This window comes from Coregonus lavaretus (genome assembly GCF_964263955.1).
Source record: "Coregonus lavaretus genome assembly, chromosome: 5".
Lineage (NCBI taxonomy): Eukaryota > Metazoa > Chordata > Actinopteri > Salmoniformes > Salmonidae > Coregonus > Coregonus lavaretus.
The window spans coordinates 1,609,355-1,633,743 of record NC_139992.1 but is presented as its reverse complement, the minus strand read 5'-3'; the positions used below and the strand labels follow the sequence as shown (position 1 = coordinate 1,633,743).

The window sequence follows — 24,389 nt, the reverse complement described above, 5'->3', positions numbered from 1 at the left end:
GGTATGTCCCCTTTCCAATGTGTTTATGGATACCAGCCTCCTCTATTTGCCAGCCAGGAAGAGGAGGTTACTTGCCCATCTGCACTTGCTTTTGCCCGTCGATGTCGCCGCACCTGGTCACAAGCCCGAGCCACACTCCTCAGATCCGTTGCCAGCTACACTACCGGGGCCAACCGTCGGAGAATTCCTGCTCCCACCTACCATGTTGGTCAAAGGGTGTGGTTGTCATCGAGGAACCTGCCACTCAGGGTGGAGTCGCAGAATCTGGCACCTCGGTTCATTGGCCCATTCCCTATCATAAGAGTGATTAGCCCAACTGCTGTCCGGCTCCAACTGCCTAATTCCCTGAGGGTGCACCCCACTTTCCATGTGTCTAAGATTAAGCCCATCCATGAGAGTCCGCTGGTCCCTGCTGCGCCTTGTCCTCCTCCTCCACGGCTCGTCGATGGTGGTCTGGTTTACACCGTCCGCCGCCTGCTTCGGTCCAGACGGAGGGGTAGGGGTCTCCAGTACCTCATTGACTGGGAGGGCTATGGACCTGAGGAAAGGACCTGGGTGCCAGCTAGTCGGATTGTGGATAGGACTCTCATCACCGCTTTCCACCAACGGCATCCTGATCAACCTGCAATCCGTAGGGGCCGCCCCAGAGGGGTCCCTAACCGTCCTGCCCGCTCGGCTTCCTGTCCTGTGCCTGATCCTGTCTCGGGACCTGTCCCATCTCCCGACCACGGCCCTCCGGCTTCCTCCGAGGATGAGGACGTTCACTCGGACCGTTCGGAGGAGTTCTAGCCCTCCTCCGGCTCCCCTCCTCCCGCCCGGCGTGGTGTTGCTCTTGGGACTTCTGGGGCCGTCCCTTGGGGGGGGGGTTCTGTCATGAGCCTCTCACTCCACCGGGTTACCACCTTAATTTTCTTCCACTCTGCTCACCACTCTCTCTACTCAGCCTAACTAGCTCCACCTGTCCCTGCTCTGCTCTGCTCTAATTACTCTGCCAGCTGCGCTGCATTACCCACTACCTCTCCCAGTATTTAAGGCCCTGTCTTTCAGCTCTCCGGTGTCAGATCGTCTGCAAAGCTCACACCCGGAACCTGTTTGCTCGCGCTTCTGGCTCACCCTGGTTTTGTGACCCCGGACCTGCCTGATTTTTGGATACTCTTCTGCCCCAGGAGATCCAGACCTGCTTCTGCCATAACGACTCCTGACTACTCTGCAATCCCGGTAACTCTGACCAGCCTTCTGCCTTGCTACTACGTATTTTGGATTTCCCTTGAACTGTACTGCTGCCTTGTTTCATTCCGCCCTGTTGTGTCTGTGTCTCCCCCCCCCAGGACTTCTGGACCACCCACCACCGGCTTCATAGGACGCATCGCTGCCACTGGGGGGGGCACAGACCCAGCACATTGGACGGGATCCCTGTTACCCCTGGAGCCTTCATTCACTCCCTACTTCCCTTTTCCCTTAAGTTTTAATAAACTTTCTGGTGTGACGCAATTGTGGTCCTCTGGTCGTCTGTCTGAACCGTGACACTTTCAGGAGGTGCTGTTTTACCGACTGTTGAACAGGACTTTCAGGTGGTGCTGTTTTACCGACTGTTGAACAGGACTTTCAGGTGGTGCTGTTTTACCGACTGTTGAACAGGACTTTCAGGTGGTGCTGTTTTACCGACTGTTGAACAGGACTTTCAGGTGGTGCTGTTTTACCGACTGTTGAACAGGACTTTCAGGTGGTGCTGTTTTACCGACTGTTGAACAGGACTTTCAGGTGGTGCTGTTTTACCGACTGTTGAACAGGACTTTCAGGTGGTGCTGTTTTACCAACTGTTGAACAGGACTTTCAGGTGGTGCTGTTTTACCGACTGTTGAACAGGACTTTCAGGTAGTGCTGTTTTACTGACTGTTGAACAGGACTTTCAGGTAGTGCTGTTTTACCGACTGTTGAACAGGACTTTCAGGTGGTGCTGTTTTACCGACTGTTGAACAGGACTTTCAGGTGGTGCTGTTTTACCGACTGTTGAACAGGACTTTCAGGTGGTGCTGTTTTACCACCCTTGGTGTGCTGTGTGTTTTCAGTTTTAGGCATGATGCCCCAGTCTACTGAAGACAGTTTAATCACTTTGTCATCTGAGGATGTCTCAATCAACATCGACCAGGAGATCTACCGAAGACCCACAAGCCCACCGCCACCCCCACCCGAACCAGACAACAAGAGGGAAAAGGTGAGAGGAAGGAGACAGACAAACACACACACACACACACACACACACACACACACACACATTAACAAGCATTCTCCGTATACAACAGGAGTGGAAGAAGAGCTCTCGCAGGTCTACTAAGAGAAGGAAGCGTACCGTAGCGGATGAGTCTGGGGACAACGTCCTCGACTGGTGGTCCAAGTACTATGCTTCAGTGGACAAGATCCAGCAGGCGAGGACATCTAAACATCTAGATATTGTCCACATGTTGGACTGTCGTTGGTCCATAGAGATGGACAAGAGAGCACACTCCCTATCTTTGTCATAACGGCTTGTGTGAGCACCCTCTATGGAAACTAATCAGGACCTCTTTGTTACCTCTCCAGGCCAAGCAGAAGGAGGTGCATCCCTTTCCGGACATCTATGATCATGATCATGGTGAGTAGGAGCTTTAACAAACCTTTCAAACAACTGACTGACTGTTCAAAATGAAATCAAATGTTATTTGTCACATGCTTCGTAAACAACAGGTGTAGACTAACAACAACGCAGAGAGACATTTATTTGAAAAAATATAAAAAAATAACAACAGGAGGAATAAATATACAATGAGTAATGATAACTTAGCTATATACCCGGGATACCAGTACCGAGTCGATGTTAGGGGTACGAGGTAATAACTTGACTATATACCCGGGGTACCAGTACCGAGTCGATGTGCTGGGGTACCAGGTAATAACTTGACTATATACCCGGGGTACCAGTACCGAGTCGATGTGCTGGGGTACGAGGTAATAACTTGACTATATACCCGGGGTACCAGTACCGAGTCGATGTGCTGGGGTACGAGGTAATAACTTGACTATATACCCGGGGTACCAGTACCGAGTCGATGTGCTGGGGTACGAGGTAATAACTTGACTATATACCCGGGGTACCAGTACCGAGTCGATGTGCTGGGGTACGAGGTAATAACTTGACTATATACCCGGGGTACCAGTACCGAGTCGATGTGCTGGGGTACGAGGTAATAACTTGACTATATACCCGGGGTACCAGTACCGAGTCGATGTGCTGGGGTACCAGGTAATAACTTGACTATATACCCGGGGTACCAGTACCGAGTCGATGTGCTGGGGTACGAGGTAATAACTTGACTATATACCCGGGGTACCAGTACCGAGTCGATGTGCTGGGGTACGAGGTAATAACTTGACTATATACCCGGGGTACCAGTACCGAGTCGATGTGCTGGGGTACGAGGTAATTGAGGTAGATATGTACATATAGGTAGGGACAAAGTGACTAGACAACAGGATAGATAATAAACAGTAACAGCAGCGTATGTGATGAGTCAAAAGAGTTAGTGCAAAAAGGATCAATGCAGATAGTTAAATAGTTCACCAATAGCTACCCAGACTAACTATTTAGCAGTCTTAGGGAGTAGAAGCTGTTCAGGGTCCTGTTGGTTCCAGACTTGGCTCTCCGGTACCGCTTGCCGTGCGGTAGCAGAGAGAACAGTCTACGACTTGAGTGGCTGGAGTTTTTTAAAACTTTTTTAGTTGTTTTTGTTGAGGTTTTTGGAGTCTACAGTAATTTTGGACAGCGCCTCACTACACACACATTGTTGTGTATTGCAGTATTTCCATTCCAAACCTTGCTCTCATTGTTGTGTATTGCAGTATTTCCATTCCAAACCTTGCTCTCATTGTTGTGTATTGCAGTATTTCCATTCCAAACCTTGCTCTCCGATGGAGTAGACTCCTTGGGTAAGGACATGAATAGCAAGACAGTAGTAATTCATCGCATGGTTTCTTCCCTCCCTCTATCAATCCTTTTTGGTGGCAAGTATAGTCCACTGCACATCAATAGAATAGTGTTTGGGGGGAAAGCTGTGAAATACAATGGTTGTGGGGGAGAAGGCCTATGGGTGTCATAAGGTTGGGGATCCATAGATGGTGTTACACATAGCTACCTATTTAGCAACCATAGCAAACTGTAGTTGTTTGCACCGGAGTTGCACCTTGGTTGCTTTGTGCTTAATGATTCAAGTTCTTATCCTACATCTTTATTGGACATCTATAGGTTTACTGTGGTGTGAATATGTTATTTTTCTGTGAGTGTCAGTCATTTGTTTTCTTGTCCCAGTCAGTGGACAGCAGGACGGAGACGACAAGAAGAAGAAGCCACAGTCGAAAGTCAAAGACTCTCAGGAAGGCGTGTCCAAACTGGCAACTCTGCAGGTAAAAGCTGCTGCGTTGCTTTCGGTCTCTAGTCCCCTGTGACAGACTGGCAACACTGCAGGTAAAAGCTGCTGCGTTGCTTTCGGTCTCTAGTCCCCTGTGACAAACTGGCAACACTGCAGGTAAAAGCTGCTGCGTTGCTTTCGGTCTCTAGTCCCCTGTGACAAACTGGCAACACTGCAGGTAAAAGCTGCTGCGTTGCTTTCGGTCTCTAGTCCCCTGTGACAAACTGGCAACACTACAGGTAAAAGCTGCTGCGTTGCTTTCGGTCTCTAGTCCCCTGTGACAAACTGGCAACACTGCAGGTAAAAGCTGCTGCGTTGCTTTCGGTCTCTAGTCCCCTGTGACAAACTGGCAACACTGCAGGTAAAAGCTGCTGCGTTGCTTTCGGTCTCTAGTCCCCTGTGACAAACTGGCAACACTACAGGTAAAAGCTGCTGCGTTGCTTTCGGTCTCTAGTCCCCTGTGACAAACTGGCAACACTGCAGGTAAAAGCTGCTGCGTTGCTTTCGGTCTCTAGTCCCCTGTGACAAACTGGCAACACTGCAGGTAAAAGCTGCTGCGTTGCTTTCGGTCTCTAGTCCCCGTGAAAGACGGAGGTGTCATTAGATTACCCTTTTTCAACCAATCATATCAGTGTAAGTGTGCATTAGTTATTTGAAGTGTGTTGTGTATGAACATGTACAGGGCTTTTATTATGTTTCTGTGTATTGCAAGGTTGTTAAGTTTAATATTGCCATATTCTAATGAGATCACATTGATATGTAAACCCTCTAACTGTATATCAGTGTGTATTTGTTCTTTACCACATTGCTGAGTATGAACAATATGTAAATTCCCCTGTAGCTGTATGACAAGGAGCTGGAGTCAGAGTTCGGTCCGTTTGATGACTGGGTCAACACCTTCGAGCTGTTCAGAGGGAAAGCCAATGACGAGGGGGGCCGTTCTAATGAGGAGAGGTTTGTTGGGAAGTTCAAGGTGAGTGGTTCTGTGCTTTTTCTTCATGAATGTTGTTCTGGAGGCAGCGCTGCAGAACGGTCACTAGCTGGCACAGCCACAAAGTCATAAAATCAGATTTTAAACCTAACCACACTGCTAACCTTAATGCCTAATCCTAACCTTAAATTAAGACTAAAAAGCAAATTTTTGTTTTCATGAATTTTTACAATATAGACAATTATCACTTCACTCAGTTCTGCCTCTAGGAGAAGACTCATGACAATAAACATCCAACTGCGATTATAGCCTGGTCCCAGATCTGTTCAATTGCTAGGACTTCGGCAAGACAGCACAAACGGATCTGGGACCAGGCTAGAGTGATTCGATATTATGCTATAAAATAACCATTATGTAACCACCATAAAAGGATGGATTCATTTTGGTCAGGGTCAGTAACGACGATCCAAACTACCGTGTACATCTAGGGTCGGTTCTGCTTGTACAAGCTAACTGAGGAGGACTGTGAGTGGGAGGAGAGTCCATCACACTCAGGCCAGTTTAAGATCACCCGTGGGATCCCACCCAACACCTCCGTCAAGGTTCTCGTCAGGGTTTACATCGTATCTGTGAGTATGAGTAGACCATAAAAGAGATGTGTCTCGTGTCACGTGTCATCACGTTCACTAGGGCACACTATAGCAAAAAACTTTTTTTTTGCAATGGAAAAACAAAAAAATCTGTGTTCTTTTCTTCCATTTGGTGGCAAGTGAACACAACCCTTGGCTGTATCTGTCCGTCCCTCAGGCATCTAACCTCCACCCAGCCGATGCCGATGGGAAGTCTGATCCCTACATTGTTCTGAGGATGGGGAAAACTGAGATAAAAGACAGAGACAACTACATCCCCAAGCAACTCAACCCAGTCTTTGGCAGGTGGGAGAATACATTTTATACCATCTGTAACAATGACGCTGTGAGTTGAGAAGCAGGTGAAACGTTCAATAAAACAACAAAACTTGAAATGAGACAGCGTAACAGTGGGATGTAGTGTAAACACAGGAACATTACCGACTGAGGACTAAACGTAAAGGAGGGACATATAAAGGGGAGGTAATGGAGTCCAGGTGTGAATTATAATGATCTGCAGGTGCGCGTAATGATGGATGCCAGGTGTGCGTAATGATGGATGCCAGGTGTGCGTAATGATGGATGCCAGGACTGGTGGTCAGTATTCCGGCGACTTCGCACGCCGGAGGGGAGGAGCACGAGTAGACGTGACACCATCCTTTAACAGAAGCTGTTTCCCTGGTTATATTTTAGTCAAATGAGCAAGCATTTACACCATCCTTTAACAGAAGCTGTTTCCCTGGTTATATTTTAGTCAAATGAGGAAGCATACATTTACAAAATACAGTATGTTGGTGGATGTCAGTGCAGAAAGGATCAATTGTTTAACATCATATCCATTTGACTTTATTCCCACCCAGGAAGGATTTTATACTATTTTTAACCAGTGGTTTGTAGTTTAGTCAGCTGAGCAAGCATAATGTACTGTATGTTGGCAGAGATTAATACAAAACTTCATATCCTTTGTCCTTTTCCCACCAGGTCCTTTGAGCTCCAGGCTACGTTTCCTAAAGATTCCCTGCTGACTGTTCTGATCTATGACCATGACACCATCGGGACTGACGATCTGATCGGGGAGACATGGATAGATCTGGAGAACCGCTTCTACAGCCGACACCAGGCCACCTGCGGACTGCCCACTGAGTACAGCATGTGAGGAAACACATTTTATTCTTCTTCTTCTTCTTCTTCTTCCTCTTCTTCTTCTTCTTCTTCTTCCTCTTCTTCTTCTTCTTCTTCTTCGTCTTCTTCTTCTTCTTCTCTTTACCCTTGGTTTGGGTCTCTTCTTTTTGCCTTTACTTTTATCTCCTCATTGGATATCATGTTGTGTTCCACCCAGGTATCTTAGTGATAGTTATCACGACTGGAGAGATTTCACCAAGCTGGCAGAGTTGCTGACTAAGAAGTTCAGTATGTCATGTTTATAACCATGTCATGATGCTGTTATAACATGTTATCCATGTATTTTAGTGATGGTTATAACGCCTGGAGGGACTCCACCAAGCCAACTGAGCTGCTGACTAAGCTCTGTAAGGAGAACAGGCTAGATGGACCCTACTTGAGACCCGGAAGAATCACCATCGGGGACAAAGTCTTCACTGGGAAAACACTGTTCATGGATGAAGGTATTTAACTGACTTTACTGAACTGAAAATGGATTTGTTTATCGCCTTTGCTCAACCAGGTAAGTTAATTGGTGAATAATTAAATAACGACCTGAAAATGCATCAAGTCACAGTGACAGGCAACGACACCACTGTAAATATATAGGGCTGGTTTCCCAGATACCACTGTAAATATATAGGGCTGGTTTCCCAGACACCACTGTAAATATATAGGGCTGGTTTCCCAGACACCACTGTAAATATATAGGGCTGGTTTCCCAGATACTACTGTAAATATATAGGGCTGGTTACCCAGACACCACTGTAAATATATAGGGCTGGTTTCCCAGACACCACTGTAAATATATAGGGCTGGTTTCCCAGATACTACTGTAAATATATAGGGCTGGTTTCCCAGATACCACTGTAAATATATAGGGCTGGTTTCCAAGACACCATCGTAAATATATAGGGCTGGTTTCCCAGATACCACTGTAAATATATAGGGCTGGTTTCCCAGACACCACTTGTAAATATATAGGGCTGATTTCCCAGACACCACTGTAAATATATAGGGCTGGTTTCCCAGACAACACTGTAAATATATAGGGCTGGTTTCCAAGACACCATCGTAAATATATAGGGCTGGTTTCCCAGATACCACTGTAAATATATAGGGCTGGTTCCCCAGACACCACTGTAAATATATAGGGCTGGTTTTCCAGATACCACTGTAAATATATAGGGCTGGTTTCCCAGATACCACTGTAAATATATAGGGCTGGTTTCCCAGACACCACTGTAAATATATAGGGCTGGTTTCCCAGATACCACTGTAAATATATAGGGCTGGTTTCCCAGATACCACTGTAAATATATAGGGCTGATTTCCCAGACACCACTGTAAATATATAGGGCTGGTTTCCCAGACACCACTGTAAATATATAGGGCTGATTTCCCAGACACCACTGTAAATATATAGGGCTGGTTTCCCAGATACCGCTGTAAATATATAGGGCTGGTTTCCCAGATACCGCTGTAAATATATAGGGCTGGTTTCCCAGATACCACTGTAAATATATAGGGCTGGTTTCCCAGATACCACTGTAAATATATAGGGCTGGTTTCCCAGATACCACTGCAAATATATAGGGCTGGTTTCCCAGACACCACTGTAAATATACAGTGGGGAAAAAAAGTATTTAGTCAGCCACCAATTGTGCAAGTTCTCCCACTTAAAAAGATGAGAGAGGCCTATAATTTTCATCATAGGTACATGTCAACTATGACAGACAAATTAAGAATAAAAAATCCAGAAAATCACATTGTAGGATTTTTAATGAATTTATTTGCAAATTATGGTGGAAAATAAGTATTTGGTCACCTACAAACAAGCAAGATTTCTGGCTCTCACAGACCTGTAACTTCTTCTTTAAGAGGCTCCTCTGTCCTCCACTCGTTACCTGTATTAATGGCACCTGTTTGAACTTGTTATCAGTATAAAAGACACCTGTCCACAACCTCAAACAGTCACACTCCAAACTCCACTATGGCCAAGACCAAAGAGCTGTCAAAGGACACCAGAAACAAAATTGTAGACCTGCACCAGGCTGGGAAGACTGAATCTGCAATAGGTAAGCAGCTTGGTTTGAAGAAATCAACTGTGGGAGCAATTATTAGGAAATGGAAGACATACAAGACCACTGATAATCTCCCTCGATCTGGGGCTCCACGCAAGATCTCACCCCGTGGGGTCAAAATGATCTGAAGAACGGTGAGCAAAAATACCAGAACCACACGGGGGGACCTAGTGAATGACCTGCAGAAAGCTGGGACCAAAGTAACAAAGCCTACCATCAGTTACACACTACGCCGCCAGGGACTCAAATCCTGCAGTGCAAGACGTGTCCCCCTGCTTAAGCCAGTACATGTCCAGGCCTGTCTGAAGTTTGCTAGAGTGCATTTGGATGATCCAGAAGAGGATTGGGAGAATGTCATATGGTCAGATAAAACCAAAATATAACTTTTTGGTAAAAACTCAACTCGTCGTGTTTGGAGGACAAAGAATGCTGAGTTGCATCCAAAGAACACCATACCTACTGTGAAGCATGGGGGTGGAAACATCATGCTTTGGGGCTGTTTTTCTGCAAAGGGACCAGGACGACTGATCCGTGTAAAGGAAAGAATGAATGGGGCCATGTATCGTGAGATTTTGAGTGAAAACCTCCTTCCATTAGCAAAGGCATTGAAGATGAAACGTGGCTGGGTCTTTTAGCATGACAATGATCCCAAACACACTGCCCGGGCAACGAAGGAGTGGCTTTGTAAGAAGCATTTCAAGGTCCTGGAGTGGCCTAGCCAGTCTCCAGATCTCAACCCCATAGAAAATCTTTGGAGGGAGTTGAAAGTCCGTGTTGCCCAGCGACAGCCCCAAAACATCACTGCTCTAGAGGAGATCTGCATGGAGGAATGTGCCAAAATACCAGCAACAGTGTGTGAAAACCTTGTGAAGACTTACAGAAAATGTTTGACCTGTGTCATTGCCAACAAAGGGTATATAACAAAGTATTGAGAAACTTTTGTTATTGACCAAATACTTATTTTCCACCATAATTTGCAAATAAATTCATTAAAAATCCTACAATGTGATTTTCTGGATTTTCTTTTCTCATTTTGTCTGTCATAGTTGACGTGTACCTATGATGAAAATTACAGGCCTCTCTCATCTTTTTAAGTGGGAGAACTTGCACAATTGGTGGCTGACTAAATACTTTTTTTCCCCCACTGTATAGGGCTGGTTTCCCAGATACCACTGTAAATATATAGGGCTGGTTTCCCAGACACCACTGTAAATATATAGGGCTGGTTTCCCAGATACCACTGTAATATAGGGCTGGTTTCCCAGACATGGTTTAGGCCTAGTCCTGAATGAAAAAAAAAGCACTTTCAATATATTATCTCTATTGAGAATACTTTTTAGTCCAAGACTAGGCCTTGTCTGGGAAACCTGCCAAGACTGTGTTCTATTTCCATCCAGTATGGTACTGATTAATATGTGCTGCTGTATACAGAGCAGACAGTGGAGTCCTATGAACATCTGGCTCTGAAGATCCTTCACAGATGGACTGAGATTCCAGGGGTGGGGTGTAGACTTGTCCCAGAGCACATCGAGACACGGACTCTGTACAACAAGGCCAGACCAGGGATGGACCAGGTAATACATACCTTCTATCAAAAATAATCACATTACTTAAAAAAAAAAAGATATTATGCAATTTGTTCAACTTCACAAGTGTCTGTGTGTGTGTGTGTTTGTGTGTGGTTCAGGGCCAGCTCCAGATGTGGGTGGACATGTTCCCCATGGATATGCCCCACCCAGGACCCTCTGTGGACATCGCCCCTCGTAAACCTAAAGGGTAAGGCTTCGTACCTCCGTAGCACTAGGGCAGGTATACCCCAGATAAGTCCCAATACAAGACCAATATACCTCAAACCAGGCTAGTTGAATAAAACAACCAGCTGTTATGATGTGATTGTATATGACATGAGTTGATTGATTGATTGTTGATCCTGTGAAGGTATGAGTTGATTGATTGATTGTTGATCCTATGAAGGTATGAGTGGATTGATTGTTGGTCCTGTGAAGGTATGAGTTGATTGATTGTTGATCCTGTGAAGGTATGAGTTGATTGATTGATTGTTGGTCCTGTGAAGGTATGAGTTGATAGATTGATTGTTGATCCTGTGACAGTATGAGTTGATTGAATGATTGTTGGTCCTGTGAAGGTATGAGTTGATTGATTGATTGTTGGTCCTGTGTAGATATGAGTTGATTGATTGATTGTTGATCATTTGAAAGTATGAGTTGATTGATTGATGATTCAATGAAAGTATGAGTTGATTGATTGATTGTTGGTCCTGTGAAAGTACGAGTTGATTGATTGTTGATCCTGTGAAGGCATGAGTTGATTGATTGATTGTTGGTCTTGTGAAGATATGAGTTGAGAATCATCATCTGGAACACTGAAGATGTGATTCTGGAGGACACTAACTTCCTCACAGGAACACAGTCTAGTGACATCTACGTCAAAGGGTGAGTGGAACGACAATTTTTTTCAAACTTATCCAATATAAAACAGACATTGATGATTAGATTACATTCAGCTCATCCCTGAAGATCAAGCTTCTGAAACTGACCTTGATTGACCTTGTCGGTTCGGTTTTGAATACCCGTCTTAAAGATCTATTTTTTCCTGACTCGACCTTGCATTAACAGTAATTTAGTAATCTTTCTCTACTGTCATCCTCTCTATCTTTATCTACTGTCAACCTCTCTATATTTCTCTACTGTCCTCCTCTCTTCCTTTCTCTATTGTCATCCTCTATATCTTTCTCTACTGTCATCCTCTCTTTCTCTAAATTCATTCTCTCTTTCTTTACTGTCATTCTCTATCTTTCTCTACTGTCCTCTATCTTTATTTACTGTCATTCTCACTCTTTCTCCACTGTGCTCCTCTCTATCTTTCTCTTTACTGTCCTCCACTCTATCTTTCTCTACTGTCCTCCTCTCACTCTTTCTCTACTGTCCTCCTCTCAATCTTTCTCCACTGTCCTCCTCTCTATCTTTCTCTACTGTCATCCTCTATATGTCTCTACTGTCATCATCTATCTTTCTCCACTGTCATCCTCTCTATCTTTCTCTACTGTGCTCCTCTCTATCTTTCTCTACTGTCCTCCTCTCAATCTTTCTCCACTGTCCTCCTCTCTATCTTTCTCTACTGTAATCCTCTCAATCTTTCTCTACTGTCATTCTCTCTGTCTTTCTCTGTCATCCTCTCTAACTTTCTCTACTGTCATCCTCTCTTTCTCTACTATCATCCTCTCTTTCTCTACTGTCAGCCTCTATCTTTCTCTACTGTCATCCTCTATCTTTCTCCACTGTCATCCTCTCTATCTTTCTCTACTGTGCTCCTCTCTATCTTTCTCTACTGTCCTCCTCTCAATCTTTCTCAACTGTCCTCCTCTCTATCTTTCTCTACTGTCACCCTCTATCTTTCTCTACTGTAATCCTCTCAATCTTTCTCTACTGTCATTCTCTCTATCTTTCTCTGTCATCCTCTCTAACTTTCTCTACTGTCATCCTCTCTTTCTCTACTATCATCCTCTCTTTCTCTACTGTCAGCCTCTATCTTTCTCTACTGTCATCCTCTATCTTTCTCCACTGTCATCCTCTCTATCTTTCTCTACTGTGCTCCTCTCTATCTTTCTCTACTGTCCTCCTCTCAATCTTTCTCAACTGTCCTCCTCTCTATCTTTCTCTACTGTCATCCTCTATCTTTCTCTACTGTAATCCTCTCAATCTTTCTCTACTGTCATTCTCTCTATCTTTCTCTGTCATCCTCTCTAACTTTCTCTACTGTCATCCTCTCTTTCTCTACTATCATCCTCTCTTTCTCTACTGTCAGCCTCTATCTTTCTCTACTGTCATCCTCTATCTTTCTCTACTGTCATCCTCTATCTTTCTCTACTGTCCTCCTCTCTCTATTTCTCTACTGTCATTCTCTATCGTTCTCTACTGTCATCCTCTATCTTTCTCTACTGTCCTCCTCTCTCTCTCTCTACTGTCATCTTCTCTATCTTTCTCTACTGTCCTCCTCTCTATCTTTCTCTACTGTCATCCTCTATATCTTTCTCTACTGTCATCCTCTCTATCTTTCTCTACTGTCCTCCTCTCTATCTTTCTCTACTGTCATCCTCTATCTTTCTCTACGCTCATCCCCTCTATCTTTCTCTACTGTCATCCTCTCTCACTCAATAGTCTGAAAATATATTTTTATAATTGTATAATTTTTTTCAGGTGGCTTAAGGGCATTGAGGACGATCGCCAGGAGACTGATGTTCACTACAACTCTCTGACTGGGGAGGGTAACTTCAACTGGCGCCTGGTGTTCCCCTTTAACTACCTGCCTGCCGAGAAGGTGGTGGTGGTCAGTAAGAGGGGGAGCATCTTCTCCCTGGACAAGACAGAGCAGAAGCTACCGGCCATGTTGGTGATGCAGGTCTGGGACTTTGAGAGGCTGTCATCTGATGACTTCTTGGGTAAGAGAGAGAAAGAGACACTGGTTTGGCTCCTTTCCCTGGGCTGTCAGACAGTAGGCAATGGGAGGAAGGGGGACACGTTCATCTCAATGATCAGTATCAATCAGGGAAATCACATCCCAACCCAGAGCCTCTATTTTTCCCATTAACACACTTTCTGTATGTGTGAAACAAGAGTTAAGATAGATGTTTCTCTGTTCTCAGGTAGCGTGGAGCTGGACTTACATGGGTTTCCCCGCGGGGCCAAGTCAGCCAAGGCCTGTAAGATGGACATGCTGAAGGACAGTGTAGAGAAGATCTCCATCTTCCAACAGAAGAGGTCCAGAGGCTGGTGGCCCTTTGTCAAGGCTGAGGAGCTCACGGTACCAATACCATTCAACACCTTACTAAGACGACAATTAGGCTGCTTCCCTAATGGCACTATATTCCCTATATAGTGCACTACTTTAGACCAGAGAATGGCACCCTATTCACTATATAGTGCACTACTTTAGACCAGAGAATGGCACCCTAGTCCCTATATAGTGCTCTACTTTAGACCAGAGAATGGCACCCTATTCCCTATATAGTGCACTACTTTAGACCAGAGAATGGCACCCTATTCCCTATATAGTGCACTACTTTAGACCAGAGAATGGCACCCTATTCCCTATATAGTGCACTACTTTTGACCAAAACCAAATTGGGCCTGGTGGGTGCCATTTCGGATGCAACCTACTGCCTAGGAGGTAGGGGTTAGGGGTTGTGTCTACTGCCCAGGAGGTAGGGGTTAGGGGTTGTGTCTACTGCCCAGGAGGTAGGGGTTAGGGGTTGTGTCTACTGCCCAGGAGGTAGGGGTTAGGGGTTGTGTCTACTGCCCAGGAGGTAGGGGTTAGGGGTTGTGTCTACTGCCTAGGAGGTAGGGGTTAGGGGTTGTGCCTACTGCCCAGGAGGTAGGGGTTAGGGGTTGTGTCTACTGCCCAGGAGGTAGGGGTTAGGGGTTGTGTCTACTGCCCAGGAGGTAGGGGTTAGGGGTTGTGTCTACTGCCCAGGAGGTAGGGGTTAGGGGTTGTGTCTACTGCCCAGGAGGTAGGGGTTAGGGGTTGTGTCTACTGCCCAGGAGGTAGGGGTTAGGGGTTGTGTCTACTGCCCAGGAGGTAGGGGTTAGGGGTTGTGTCTACTGCCCAGGAGGTAGGGGTTAGGGGTTGTGCCTACTGCCCAGGAGGTAGGGGTTAGGGGTTGTGTCTACTGCCCAGGAGGTAGGGGTTAGGGGTTGTGTCTACTGCCTAGGAGGTAGGGGTTAGGGGTTGTGCCTACTGCCTAGGAGGTAGGGGTTAGGGGTTGTGTCTACTGCCTAGGAGGTAGGGGTTAGGGGTTGTGTCTACTGCCTAGGAGGTAGGGGTTAGGGGTTGTGTCTACTGCCTAGGAGGTAGGGGTTAGGGGTTGTGTCTACTGCCTAGGAGGTAGGGGTTAGGGGTTGTGTCTACTGCCTAGGAGGTAGGGGTTAGGGGTTGTGCCTACTGCCTAGGAGGTAGGGGTTAGGGGTTGTGTCTACTGCCTAGGAGGTAGGGGTTAGGGGTTGTGTCTACTGCCTAGGAGGTAGGGGTTAGGGGTTGTGCCTACTGCCTAGGAGGTAGGGGTTAGGGGTTGTGTCTACTGCCTAGGAGGTAGGGGTTAGGGGTTGTGTCTACTGCCTAGGAGGTAGGGGTTAGGGGTTGTGCCTACTGCCTAGGAGGTAGGGGTTAGGGGTTGTGTCTACTGCCTAGGAGGTAGGGGTTAGGGGTTGTGTCTACTGCCTAGGAGGTAGGGGTTAGGGGTTGTGTCTACTGCCTAGGAGGTAGGGGTTAGGGGTTGTGTCTACTGCCTAGGAGGTAGGGGTTAGGGGTTGTGTCTACTGCCTAGGAGGTAGGGGTTAGGGGTTAGGGGTTGTGTCTACTGCCTAGGAGGTAGGGGTTAGGGGTTGTGTCTACTGCCTAGGAGGTAGGGGTTAGGGGTTAGGGGTTGTGTCTACTGCCTAGGAGGTAGGGGTTAGGGGTTGTGTCTACTGCCTAGGAGGTAGGGGTTAGGGGTTGTGCCTACTGCCTAGGAGGTAGGGGTTGTGTCTACTGCCTAGGAGGTAGGGGTTAGGGGTTAGGGGTTAGGGGTTGTGTCTACTGCCTAGGAGGTAGGGGTTAGGGGTTAGGGGTTGTGTCTACTGCCTAGGAGGTAGGGGTTAGGGGTTGTGTCTACTGCCTAGGAGGTAGGGGTTAGGGGTTGTGTCTACTGCCTAGGAGGTAGGGGTTAGGGGTTGTGCCTACTGCCTAGGAGGTAGGGGTTAGGGGTTAGGGGTTGTGTCTACTGCCTAGGAGGTAGGGGTTAGGGGTTGTGTCTACTGCCTAGGAGGTAGGGGTTAGGGGTTAGGGGTTGTGTCTACTGCCTAGGAGGTAGGGGTTAGGGGTTAGGGGTTGTGTCTACTGCCTAGGAGGTAGGGGTTAGGGGTTGTGCCTACTGCCTAGGAGGTAGGGGTTGTGTCTACTGCCTAGGAGGTAGGGGTTAGGGGTTGTGTCTACTGCCTAGGAGGTAGGGGTTAGGGGTTGTGCCTACTGCCTAGGAGGTAGGGGTTAGGGGTTGTGCCTACTGCCTAGGAGGTAGGGGTTAGGGGTTGTGTCTACTGCCTAGGAGGTAGGGGTTAGGGGTTGTGTCTACTGCCTAGGAGGTAGGGGTTAGGGGTTGTGCCTACTGCCTAGGAGGTAGGGGTTAGGGGTTGTGTCTACTGCCTAGGAGGTAGGGGTTAGGGGTTGTGCCTACTGCCTAGGAGGTAGGGGTTGTGTCTACTGCCTAGGAGGTAGGGGTTAGGGGTTGTGTCTACTGCCTAGGAGGTAGGGGTTAGGGGTTGTGTCTACTGCCTAGGAGGTAGGGGTTAGGGGTTGTGCCTACTGCCTAGGAGGTAGGGGTTAGGGGTTGTGTCTACTGCCTAGGAGGTAGGGGTTAGGGGTTGTGTCTACTGCCTAGGAGGTAGGGGTTAGGGGTTGTGTCTACTGCCTAGGAGGTAGGGGTTAGGGGTTGTGTCTACTGCCTAGGAGGTAGGGGTTAGGGGTTGTGTCTACTGCCTAGGAGGTAGGGGTTAGGGGTTGTGCCTACTGTCTAGGAGGTAGGGGTTAGGGGTTGTGTCTACTGCCTAGGAGGTAGGGGTTAGGGGTTGTGTCTACTGCCTAGGAGGTAGGGGTTAGGGGTTAGGGGTTGTGCCTACTGCCTAGGAGGTAGGGGTTAGGGGTTGTGTCTACTGCCTAGGAGGTAGGGGTTAGGGGTTGTGCCTACTGCCTAGGAGGTAAAGTTAGGGGTTGTGTCTACTGCCTAGGAGGTAGGGGTTAGGGGTTGTGTCTACTGCCTAGGAGGTAGGGGTTAGGGGTTGTGTCTACTGCCTAGGAGGTAGGGGTTAGGGGTTGTGTCTACTGCCTAGGACAGTGGTCACCAACCTTTTCTGAGTCAAGATCACTTTCGCAGTCGAGATCTACCATCTTCCACCTGATGGCGAAATTCGAGTCGCACCATATCTGCCTCATGCACAAATTAATGTTGTTCCTATGACCAGAGAAAGTGAAATATTCCTCGATATTAAAATAGACACGACGAGCTGCTAATAACAATACAGACGCAGGGCTGTCGATACACTTGGCTACTCATTCATTGCAGCTGCAGCGCGAATGGAAGCGAGTGGAAGTACGGGGAAGTGCGTTTTGTTTTGTAATTGTGTTGAATAAAAACAGTGCTGGATAAAAAGTTAAACATGAACTCATTCATAAAAACAGAAGCTATTTGCTGTATTCTTTGACAGTCTCTCTGTGGACATGGTTTTAAAAGTTATTAAATCTTACGTAGGCTAGAATCAAACTTTGCAGGGGCCGGTGAAGCTCTCCATTTAGCCACAGATCTCCCGGTCCACCAGGTAGGCGGAGTTTGTCTTTTCAGAGAAATTAAATGGTTCAAAATGGGAACTCTTTGCTTACCCGGTGTGCAGGGCTTCTGAATCAAGTGCACCTACCGCCAACAGGGCTTCTGAATCAAGTGCACCTACCACCAACAGGGCTTCTGAATCAAGTGCACCTACCACCAACAGCGCAACACAAAAAAAAAAAGGAGCGCAAGCCTTTATCATTGGCTTTTCTACAGAAACGTTTGGTCCAAGATTGAAGATCGACCAGTCGATTGCGATTGACCGGCTGGTGACCAATGGCTTAGGGGTAGGGTCTAGGGGTTGTCGTTACTGCATAGGGGGTAGGGGGTAGGGGTTGTGCCTACTTCCTAGGGGGTAGGGGTTGATTTGAGATTCAGGGGCATTAACATGTTGTTGTCTCCAGGGGAAAGTAGAGGCGGAGTTCCACCTGGTGACATCAGAGGAGGCAGAGAAGAATCCGGTTGGTCGAGCCCGCAAGGAGCCAGAACCCCTGGAAAAACCCAAGTATGATCTGCATTTTATATTGACCAATTAGAAAACTATTATATTCATCTCTCTAGCCGTCCAGACAAGTCCTCCTCCTGCTTCATCAACATGTTTAACTGCTGATATAGGATCAGTTTTGTCATTTAGCTCATAATAAATAGGATGACATGGACAGAGGGAGACCTGATCCTAGATCAGCAGCCCTACTCTGAGACACTTGGTGAATATGAGCCCTGGTTCAAGTGTTTCTCTCTCTCTCTCTCTCCCTCTCTCTCCTCTCTCTCCCCCCCTCTCTCTCTCTCTCCCCCCCTCTCTCTCCCTCTCTCTCCCCCTCTCTCTCTCCCCCCCTCTCTCTCTCCCTATCTCCCCCCCTCTCTCTCTCGCGCTCTCTCTCTCTCCCCCCTCTCTCTCTCTCTCTCTCCCCCTCTCTCCCCCCCCTCTCTCTCTCCCCCATCTCTATCTCCCCCCCTCTCTCCCCCCCCTCTCTCTCTCCCCCATCTCTATCTCCCCCCCTCTCTCTCTCTCCCCTCTCGCTCTCTCTCCCCCTCTCTCTCCCCATCTCCCTCCCCCTCTCTCTCTCTCCCCCTCTCCCTCTCTCTCTCTCCCCTCCCTCTCTCCCCTCCCCCCTCCCTCTCTCCCCTCTCCCCTCCCTCTCTCCCCTCTCCCCTCTCCCCCCCCTCTCTCTCTCTCTCCCCCCCTCTAGCCGGCCAGACACATCATTCTCGTGGTTTGTGAACCCTTTTAAGTGTTTCTTCCACCTGATCTGGAGGAACTATAAGAAGTACATCATCATCGCTGTGGTCCTTCTCATCACGGCTCTGTTCATCGCCCTGCTGCTCTACACCTTGCCAGCAGCCATCTCACAGAAGATAGTCAATGGTTAACTAGCTAACAGTAACACACTACCTTAACCCTGCCAGCAGCCATCTCACAGAAGATAGTCAATGGTTAACTAGCTAACAGTAACACACTACCTTAACCCTGCCAGAAGCCATCTCACAGAATATAGTCAATGGTTAACTAGCTAACAGTAACACACTACCTTAACCCTGCCAGCAGCCATCTCACAGAAGATAGTCAATGGTTAACTAGCTAACAGTAACACACTACCTTAACCCTGCCAGCAGCCATCTCACAGAATATAGTCAATGGTTAACTAGCTAACAGTAACACACTACCTTAACCCTGCCAGAAGCCATCTCACAGAATATAGTCAATGGTTAACTAGCTAACAGTAACACACTACCTTAACCCTGCCAGCAGCCATCTCACAGAAGATAGTCAATGGTTAACTAGCTAACAGTAACACACTACCTTAACCCTGCCAGCAGCCATCTCACAGAAGATAGTCAATGGTTAACTAGCTAACAGTAACACACTACCTTAACCCTGCCAGCAGCCATCTCACAGAAGAAAGTCAATGGTTAACTAGCTAACAGTAACACACTACCTTAACCCTGCCAGCAGCCATCTCACAGAAGAAAGTCAATGGTTAACTAGCTAACAGTAACACACTACCTTAACCCTGCCAGCAGCCATCTCACAGAAGAAAGTCAATGGTTAACACACCCCACTGCCACAGCTGACTGACTGGCGCTCAGAAGTCTACCTCAGTCTACAGTCAATTAGGTAAATCTAACTATCAAGCAGGGTCGGGACTGAAGCAAGAGAAAAAGTCTGATGACTAACTCAGTCACTTATAATAATGTTTCCTAATGTATCAATATCAGAATAGCATTAATACATGTAGTATATTAACATTTATTTAAATCCAGTTGCAGAATGAGTATAAATAACATTTTAGATTCAACAATATTGACAAAGTTTGGCCAAGAAAAATGTTTTCTTGACATGTGTGCCAGGACCACTACATATCATTATCCTAGAAGTGATTCTAGTACAGAGGGGGATCCTCCATATCTGTAGACATGTAGGGAAGGTCACTGTCTCCATTTTAACATAAATAATGTATTATAATAAAGAATTGTTGTACAACAAAACATTTTTGGGGTAATTTTTTTTGTTGAGCAATTAAATAATTATTAGGCTGTTATCCTAAAATAAAAGCACATTTCAATGCATTTGACTTGCATCTTGCATTCACACAATTCCACGAGAAATATCTAATGTTATTAAACCTCAGCCAGAAGGAATTGGTGTGTCCCACGAGGCAACGTGTTCTCTAGAAAGCCATATAGGGTTAGGGCCATATAGGCCCTTGTCAAAAGTGGCGCACTACATAGGGAATAGGACGCCATACAATACACTACAAAACAAATGTTCTCTGATTGGATTTCCTGTTACTGGTAGAGTAGAACTGGTACTGTTCCTCTCCTGTTACTGGTAGAGTAGAACTGGTACTGTTCCTCTCCTGTTACTGGTAGAGTAGAACTGGTACTGTTCCTCTCCTGTTACTGGTAGAGTAGAACTGGTACTGTTCCTCTCCTGTTACTGGTAGAGTAGAACTGGTACTGTTCCTCTCCTGTTACTGGTAGAGTAGAACTGGTACTGTTCCTCTCCTGTTACTGGTAGAGTAGAACTGGTACTGTTCCTCTCCTGTTACTGGTAGAGTAGAACTGGTACTGTTCCTCTCCTGTTACTGGTAGAGTAGAACTGGTACTGTTCCTCTCCTGTTACTGGTAGAGTAGAACTGGTACTGTTCCTCTCCTGTTACTGGTAGAGTAGAACTGGTACTGTTCCTCTCCTGTTACTGGTAGAGTAGAACTGGTACTGTTCCTCTCCTGTTACTGGTAGAGCTCTGAGTCAGTCAGGGAGAGGCCCTGCTGTGAGGATGACGTCGTCGCAGGCTGCATGACATGCTCCACCATACTGTGTCCTCCATGTTGACCCAGCATCAGAGAGGAGGAGTTGAACTGGAATGGAGTGCAGTCAATGTTACCAGCCCCAGTCTCACAGTGAGTTCGGTTGTACAGAAAACTGTTATCGTACTGAGATTGAGAGACGGCAGCACTGTTCCTCTGCTGAGTCTGAGTGAGGCCTGTGGTTTGGTGCTGTGTGTGGTGGCTAATCTGGCTATGATTCCCCAGCCCACTGTTCCCCTGGCCCAGACCCTGGCTAGCCTGACGGTGTTGTGTCTGGGTCATCTGGGTCAGTAGGCAGGCCTGCAGCTTCCTCTTGGCTCTCCAGCGGGCCACTCTGAGCCGGGTCTTCTCCCGTCTCTCCTTCACCAGGTCAGCTAATAGAGGCTGGGGAAGATTCTTCTCCATCTCCCTCCGACGGTTCTGGCTCCTCCGCCTCTGCTCAGTTCGTCTCATTTTAAACTCCTCGTACAGACTCAGGTCCTTGGGCCACGGACGCACCATCGGCCTGGGAGCAACTCCTCCTGACATGGACTTCACTGGCTGGGACAGCCCATCTGAGAATGAAGAGGACAGAACAACAAGTCATTGGGTCAGGTGTGTAATATGTAGCCTGGTTCCAGATCTGTTTGTGCTGTCTGGCCAAGTCCTCTGGTAGAACGATCATAGGACTTGGCTATACAGCACAAACAGATCAGGGACCAAGCTATGTAACAACCTATTGAACTGACACACAGTAACAACAACACAGCAGCTCTGTACTCTACTCACATGTACAAGGGCTGGCTGAGGTGAACGCTGTGTGCTCTGCTAAGGTCATCTGGCTCTGTGAGGGACGGGAAGCTGTCCTGTCTCTCTGGCCCTGTGAGGGTACTGTCCTGTCTCTCTGGCCCTGTGAGGGTACTGTCCTGTGACAGTCCAGGAGGTTCCCCTGAGTGTGCCTGTCTAAAAGGTTGCCCTGGGAGTTGAGGACCTCAGAAGCCAGGTTGAACAGCAGACTCTCAACCTCCTCAGGTTCCTGCTTGATACAGATGATCTCCACCTCCGCCTCCTCCTCTTTCACCTGGAGCTGAGGCTGGGACAGGAACTGGGAGGGTGACTGGGAACTCCCGGCAGCCGTGGTGGCAAAGCAATCTGCTCCGTCAGTCCTGAGCGGGGAGAGGACCAGCTGGTCCCCAGAGTCTGTGCTGGTCTCTGGTGGCTGTGTACTGATGGTCCACTCAGCCTCACACTCTTCTTCCTCCTCCCTCCTCTGGCTCTCATCAGACACCTCTGGTTCTAGAGAGGTAACATGTATGTCAACCAACACAGGGGGAATATAGAGGGCTGTACTAGGTGTCAGTCAATAGGGCTGTACTAGGTGTCAGTCAATAGGGCTGTACTAGGTGTCAGTCAATAGGGCTGTACTAGGTGTCAGTCAATAGGGCTGTACTAGGTGTCAGTCAATAGGGCTATACTAGGTGTCAGTCAATAGGGCTGTACTAGGTGTCAGTCAATAGGGCTGTACTAGGTGTCAGTCAATAGGGCTGGACTAGGTTTCAGTCTCACAAGTTCTGGTGTCAGTCAATAGGGCTGGACTAGGTTTCAGTCAATAGGGCTGGACTAGGTGTCAGTCAATAGGGCTGTACTAGGTGTCAGTCAATAGGGCTGGACTAGGTGTCAGTCAATAGCGCTGGACTAGGTGTCAGTAAATAGGGCTGGACTAGGTGTCAGTCAATAGGGCTGGACTAGGTGTCAGTCAATAGGGCTGGACTAGGTGTCAGTCAATAGGGCTGGACTAGGTTTTAGTCAGGCCATCAATTTACACACACTCAAGCAAACACAAAACAATACCCATGCATTCTCAAACAAGGCATATGTTATTTTACCTTTCAAAGGTTCCAGGTGCTCTGATGAACTATTCATTGCAGAGACAGTGGTGATCAATGATGGGTCCTCCAGAACTTGTGAGACCATGGCAGTCAGGTCATCATGGCTGTCAAACGACGATGTGGCCCTGATCATATTCTCAGAAGGTTGGGAGGATCTGGCCAAGTTATCAGAGGGTAGGGTGACAGTGATTTCATTCCTTGGCAGTACGTTTCCATTTGTAATGGACATTTGGGTGTTGTTCGTAACTGTCCTTCTCTGTGGTTGTGGTAAACCCGAGGACTGTGCTGCCTCGGATGCAGCCGCTGAGGAACCGTGAGCTCTGTGCGGATCCGAATGGCCGAATGCTGTCCTCTGGTTGGTCTGCTGCCTGGCACCCAGAGCGTTCATGTACTTCCGCATTGTCTTTATCTGACATCGGGAAATCTCCAGCATCTGTCTGAAGCGCTCGGTCTCTTTTTCTTTTGCTGCGACCTCCCTCTTCAGCTCGTCGAATTTAATACCGACCACCTTCAGCATCTCCCCCAACACCGTCTCAACAGCGGCACTCACGGCTCTCTCTATCACGGTACCCATCTGGCCCTGCATAAGGGAAACTGATAGACTGATATCCATTTTTAAAAACTTTGATAACAATCTTTTAATTTCTTAATAACATCGGAGGTCAAATATCATAGTCAGTCGTCCTCCGTGAACTGTTTAGTTAGCGACTGATTGTTGCTAACATCGATAGCTAGCTAGCTACCCACGTAGCAAGCAGACATCATCATGCTCCAGAGAGCTAACTAAACAGGACAATTGGATCGTTTGTCATTGTTTGCAAAGTAATTCAACAAGAAAAAGTGTCTAGCTCATTTCGAAACCAAAATGAGCCGGTGAAACTAATACAATTTAAACTTTTCCTGCTTCTTCGGACAAATGTAAACAAAGATGTTCTTCCTTTCGTCTTTCCTGTGTTTCATCAAACGCATCCGACATGGCCGCTGGTTTGGTGGTTAAAGTTCCGGGTACTTCTTCTTCTTCTTTGATGAGGTTTAACGGCGGTTGGCAGCCAATAAATGTTTCATTACCGCCACCTACTAAACTGGAGTATAACTCCCTTCTACTTTGCTTAAAAAAAGTACAAAATTAAACAAATACCCTACCATCTAATACTACAGTCACAAAAAAAAAAAAAAAAATCAACCATTATGATAATAATAACTACCATACTCCACTATTTCAATCTATTTATTCCTACTTCAGGCCAACAGCCTGAAAGGATGGGACACCACCACTCAACACACCCTGTAACTCTACTGCTGTCAAGTCTCGCACACCCAAATACCTCTCTGCAGCTGCCACCACAACATCAATTTTCTGCGACTTACGTTCCATCCCTGCAGTACAGTTGATAACGATTGCTATAAATGCCAAAAATCCAATCTTACTGAAACATATATCACTTGTTGGTTCGTCCCTCTGTACATCTCTACTACTCACACTATTCCTCTCAGGATCTCTCCCCCTTAACCCATCTTCCTCTACTTTCTTCACTGCCTCAGCATATGACAACTTCTGCACTACTCTAACCCTGGAAACTGCCTCTTTCACACC

At 47.0% G+C, this 24,389-nt stretch overlaps 2 protein-coding genes across 2 annotated transcripts in view; one reads left to right on the top strand and one right to left on the bottom strand.

The window, feature by feature from the left end:
* fer1l6 (fer-1 like family member 6) overlaps positions 1–18,989 on the top strand; it is a gene marked incomplete at both ends in the record, with an annotated part of 53,924 nt that extends 34,935 nt beyond the window's left edge. Inside the window, 17 exons of the mRNA XM_084162506.1 lie at positions 2,070–2,215; positions 2,304–2,426; positions 2,581–2,632; positions 3,919–3,963; positions 4,343–4,437; positions 5,284–5,415; positions 5,862–6,002; positions 6,181–6,308; positions 6,984–7,154; positions 7,473–7,627; positions 10,679–10,821; positions 10,935–11,023; positions 11,602–11,700; positions 13,465–13,706; positions 13,911–14,068; positions 18,023–18,123; positions 18,809–18,989. Of these exons, the coding sequence (XP_084018632.1) occupies positions 2,070–2,215; positions 2,304–2,426; positions 2,581–2,632; positions 3,919–3,963; positions 4,343–4,437; positions 5,284–5,415; positions 5,862–6,002; positions 6,181–6,308; positions 6,984–7,154; positions 7,473–7,627; positions 10,679–10,821; positions 10,935–11,023; positions 11,602–11,700; positions 13,465–13,706; positions 13,911–14,068; positions 18,023–18,123; positions 18,809–18,989 (2,201 nt within the window). The remainder of the gene's footprint in view (positions 1–2,069; positions 2,216–2,303; positions 2,427–2,580; positions 2,633–3,918; positions 3,964–4,342; positions 4,438–5,283; positions 5,416–5,861; positions 6,003–6,180; positions 6,309–6,983; positions 7,155–7,472; positions 7,628–10,678; positions 10,822–10,934; positions 11,024–11,601; positions 11,701–13,464; positions 13,707–13,910; positions 14,069–18,022; positions 18,124–18,808) is intronic.
* Positions 18,990–19,847: 858 nt separating this feature from the next.
* Positions 19,848–23,753, bottom strand: LOC311129484 (uncharacterized protein). Its single transcript, XM_084161774.1, has 3 exons — positions 22,793–23,753; positions 21,696–22,202; positions 19,848–21,481 (listed from the first exon to the last, which is right to left on the bottom strand). The coding sequence occupies exons 1-3, from the start codon at positions 23,406–23,408 to the stop codon at positions 20,850–20,852; spliced, it is 1,755 nt and encodes a 584-aa protein (XP_084017900.1). The 5' UTR covers positions 23,409–23,753; the 3' UTR covers positions 19,848–20,849.
* Between the last annotated feature and the right edge of the window lie 636 nt (positions 23,754–24,389).

Bases quoted from the DNA above. Each gene is read 5' to 3' on its own strand.
- LOC311129484 (XM_084161774.1), bottom strand. From the start codon at position 23,408: ATGGATATCAGTCTATCAGTTTCCCTTATGCAGGGCCAGATGGGTACC. The intron at 22,203-22,792 runs GTAAAATAACAT...TTACCTCTCTAG, and splicing joins GCACCTGGAACCTTTGAAAG to AACCAGAGGTGTCTGATGAG. The intron at 21,482-21,695 runs GTGAGTAGAGTA...CTTCATTCTCAG, and splicing joins CTCAGCCAGCCCTTGTACAT to ATGGGCTGTCCCAGCCAGTG.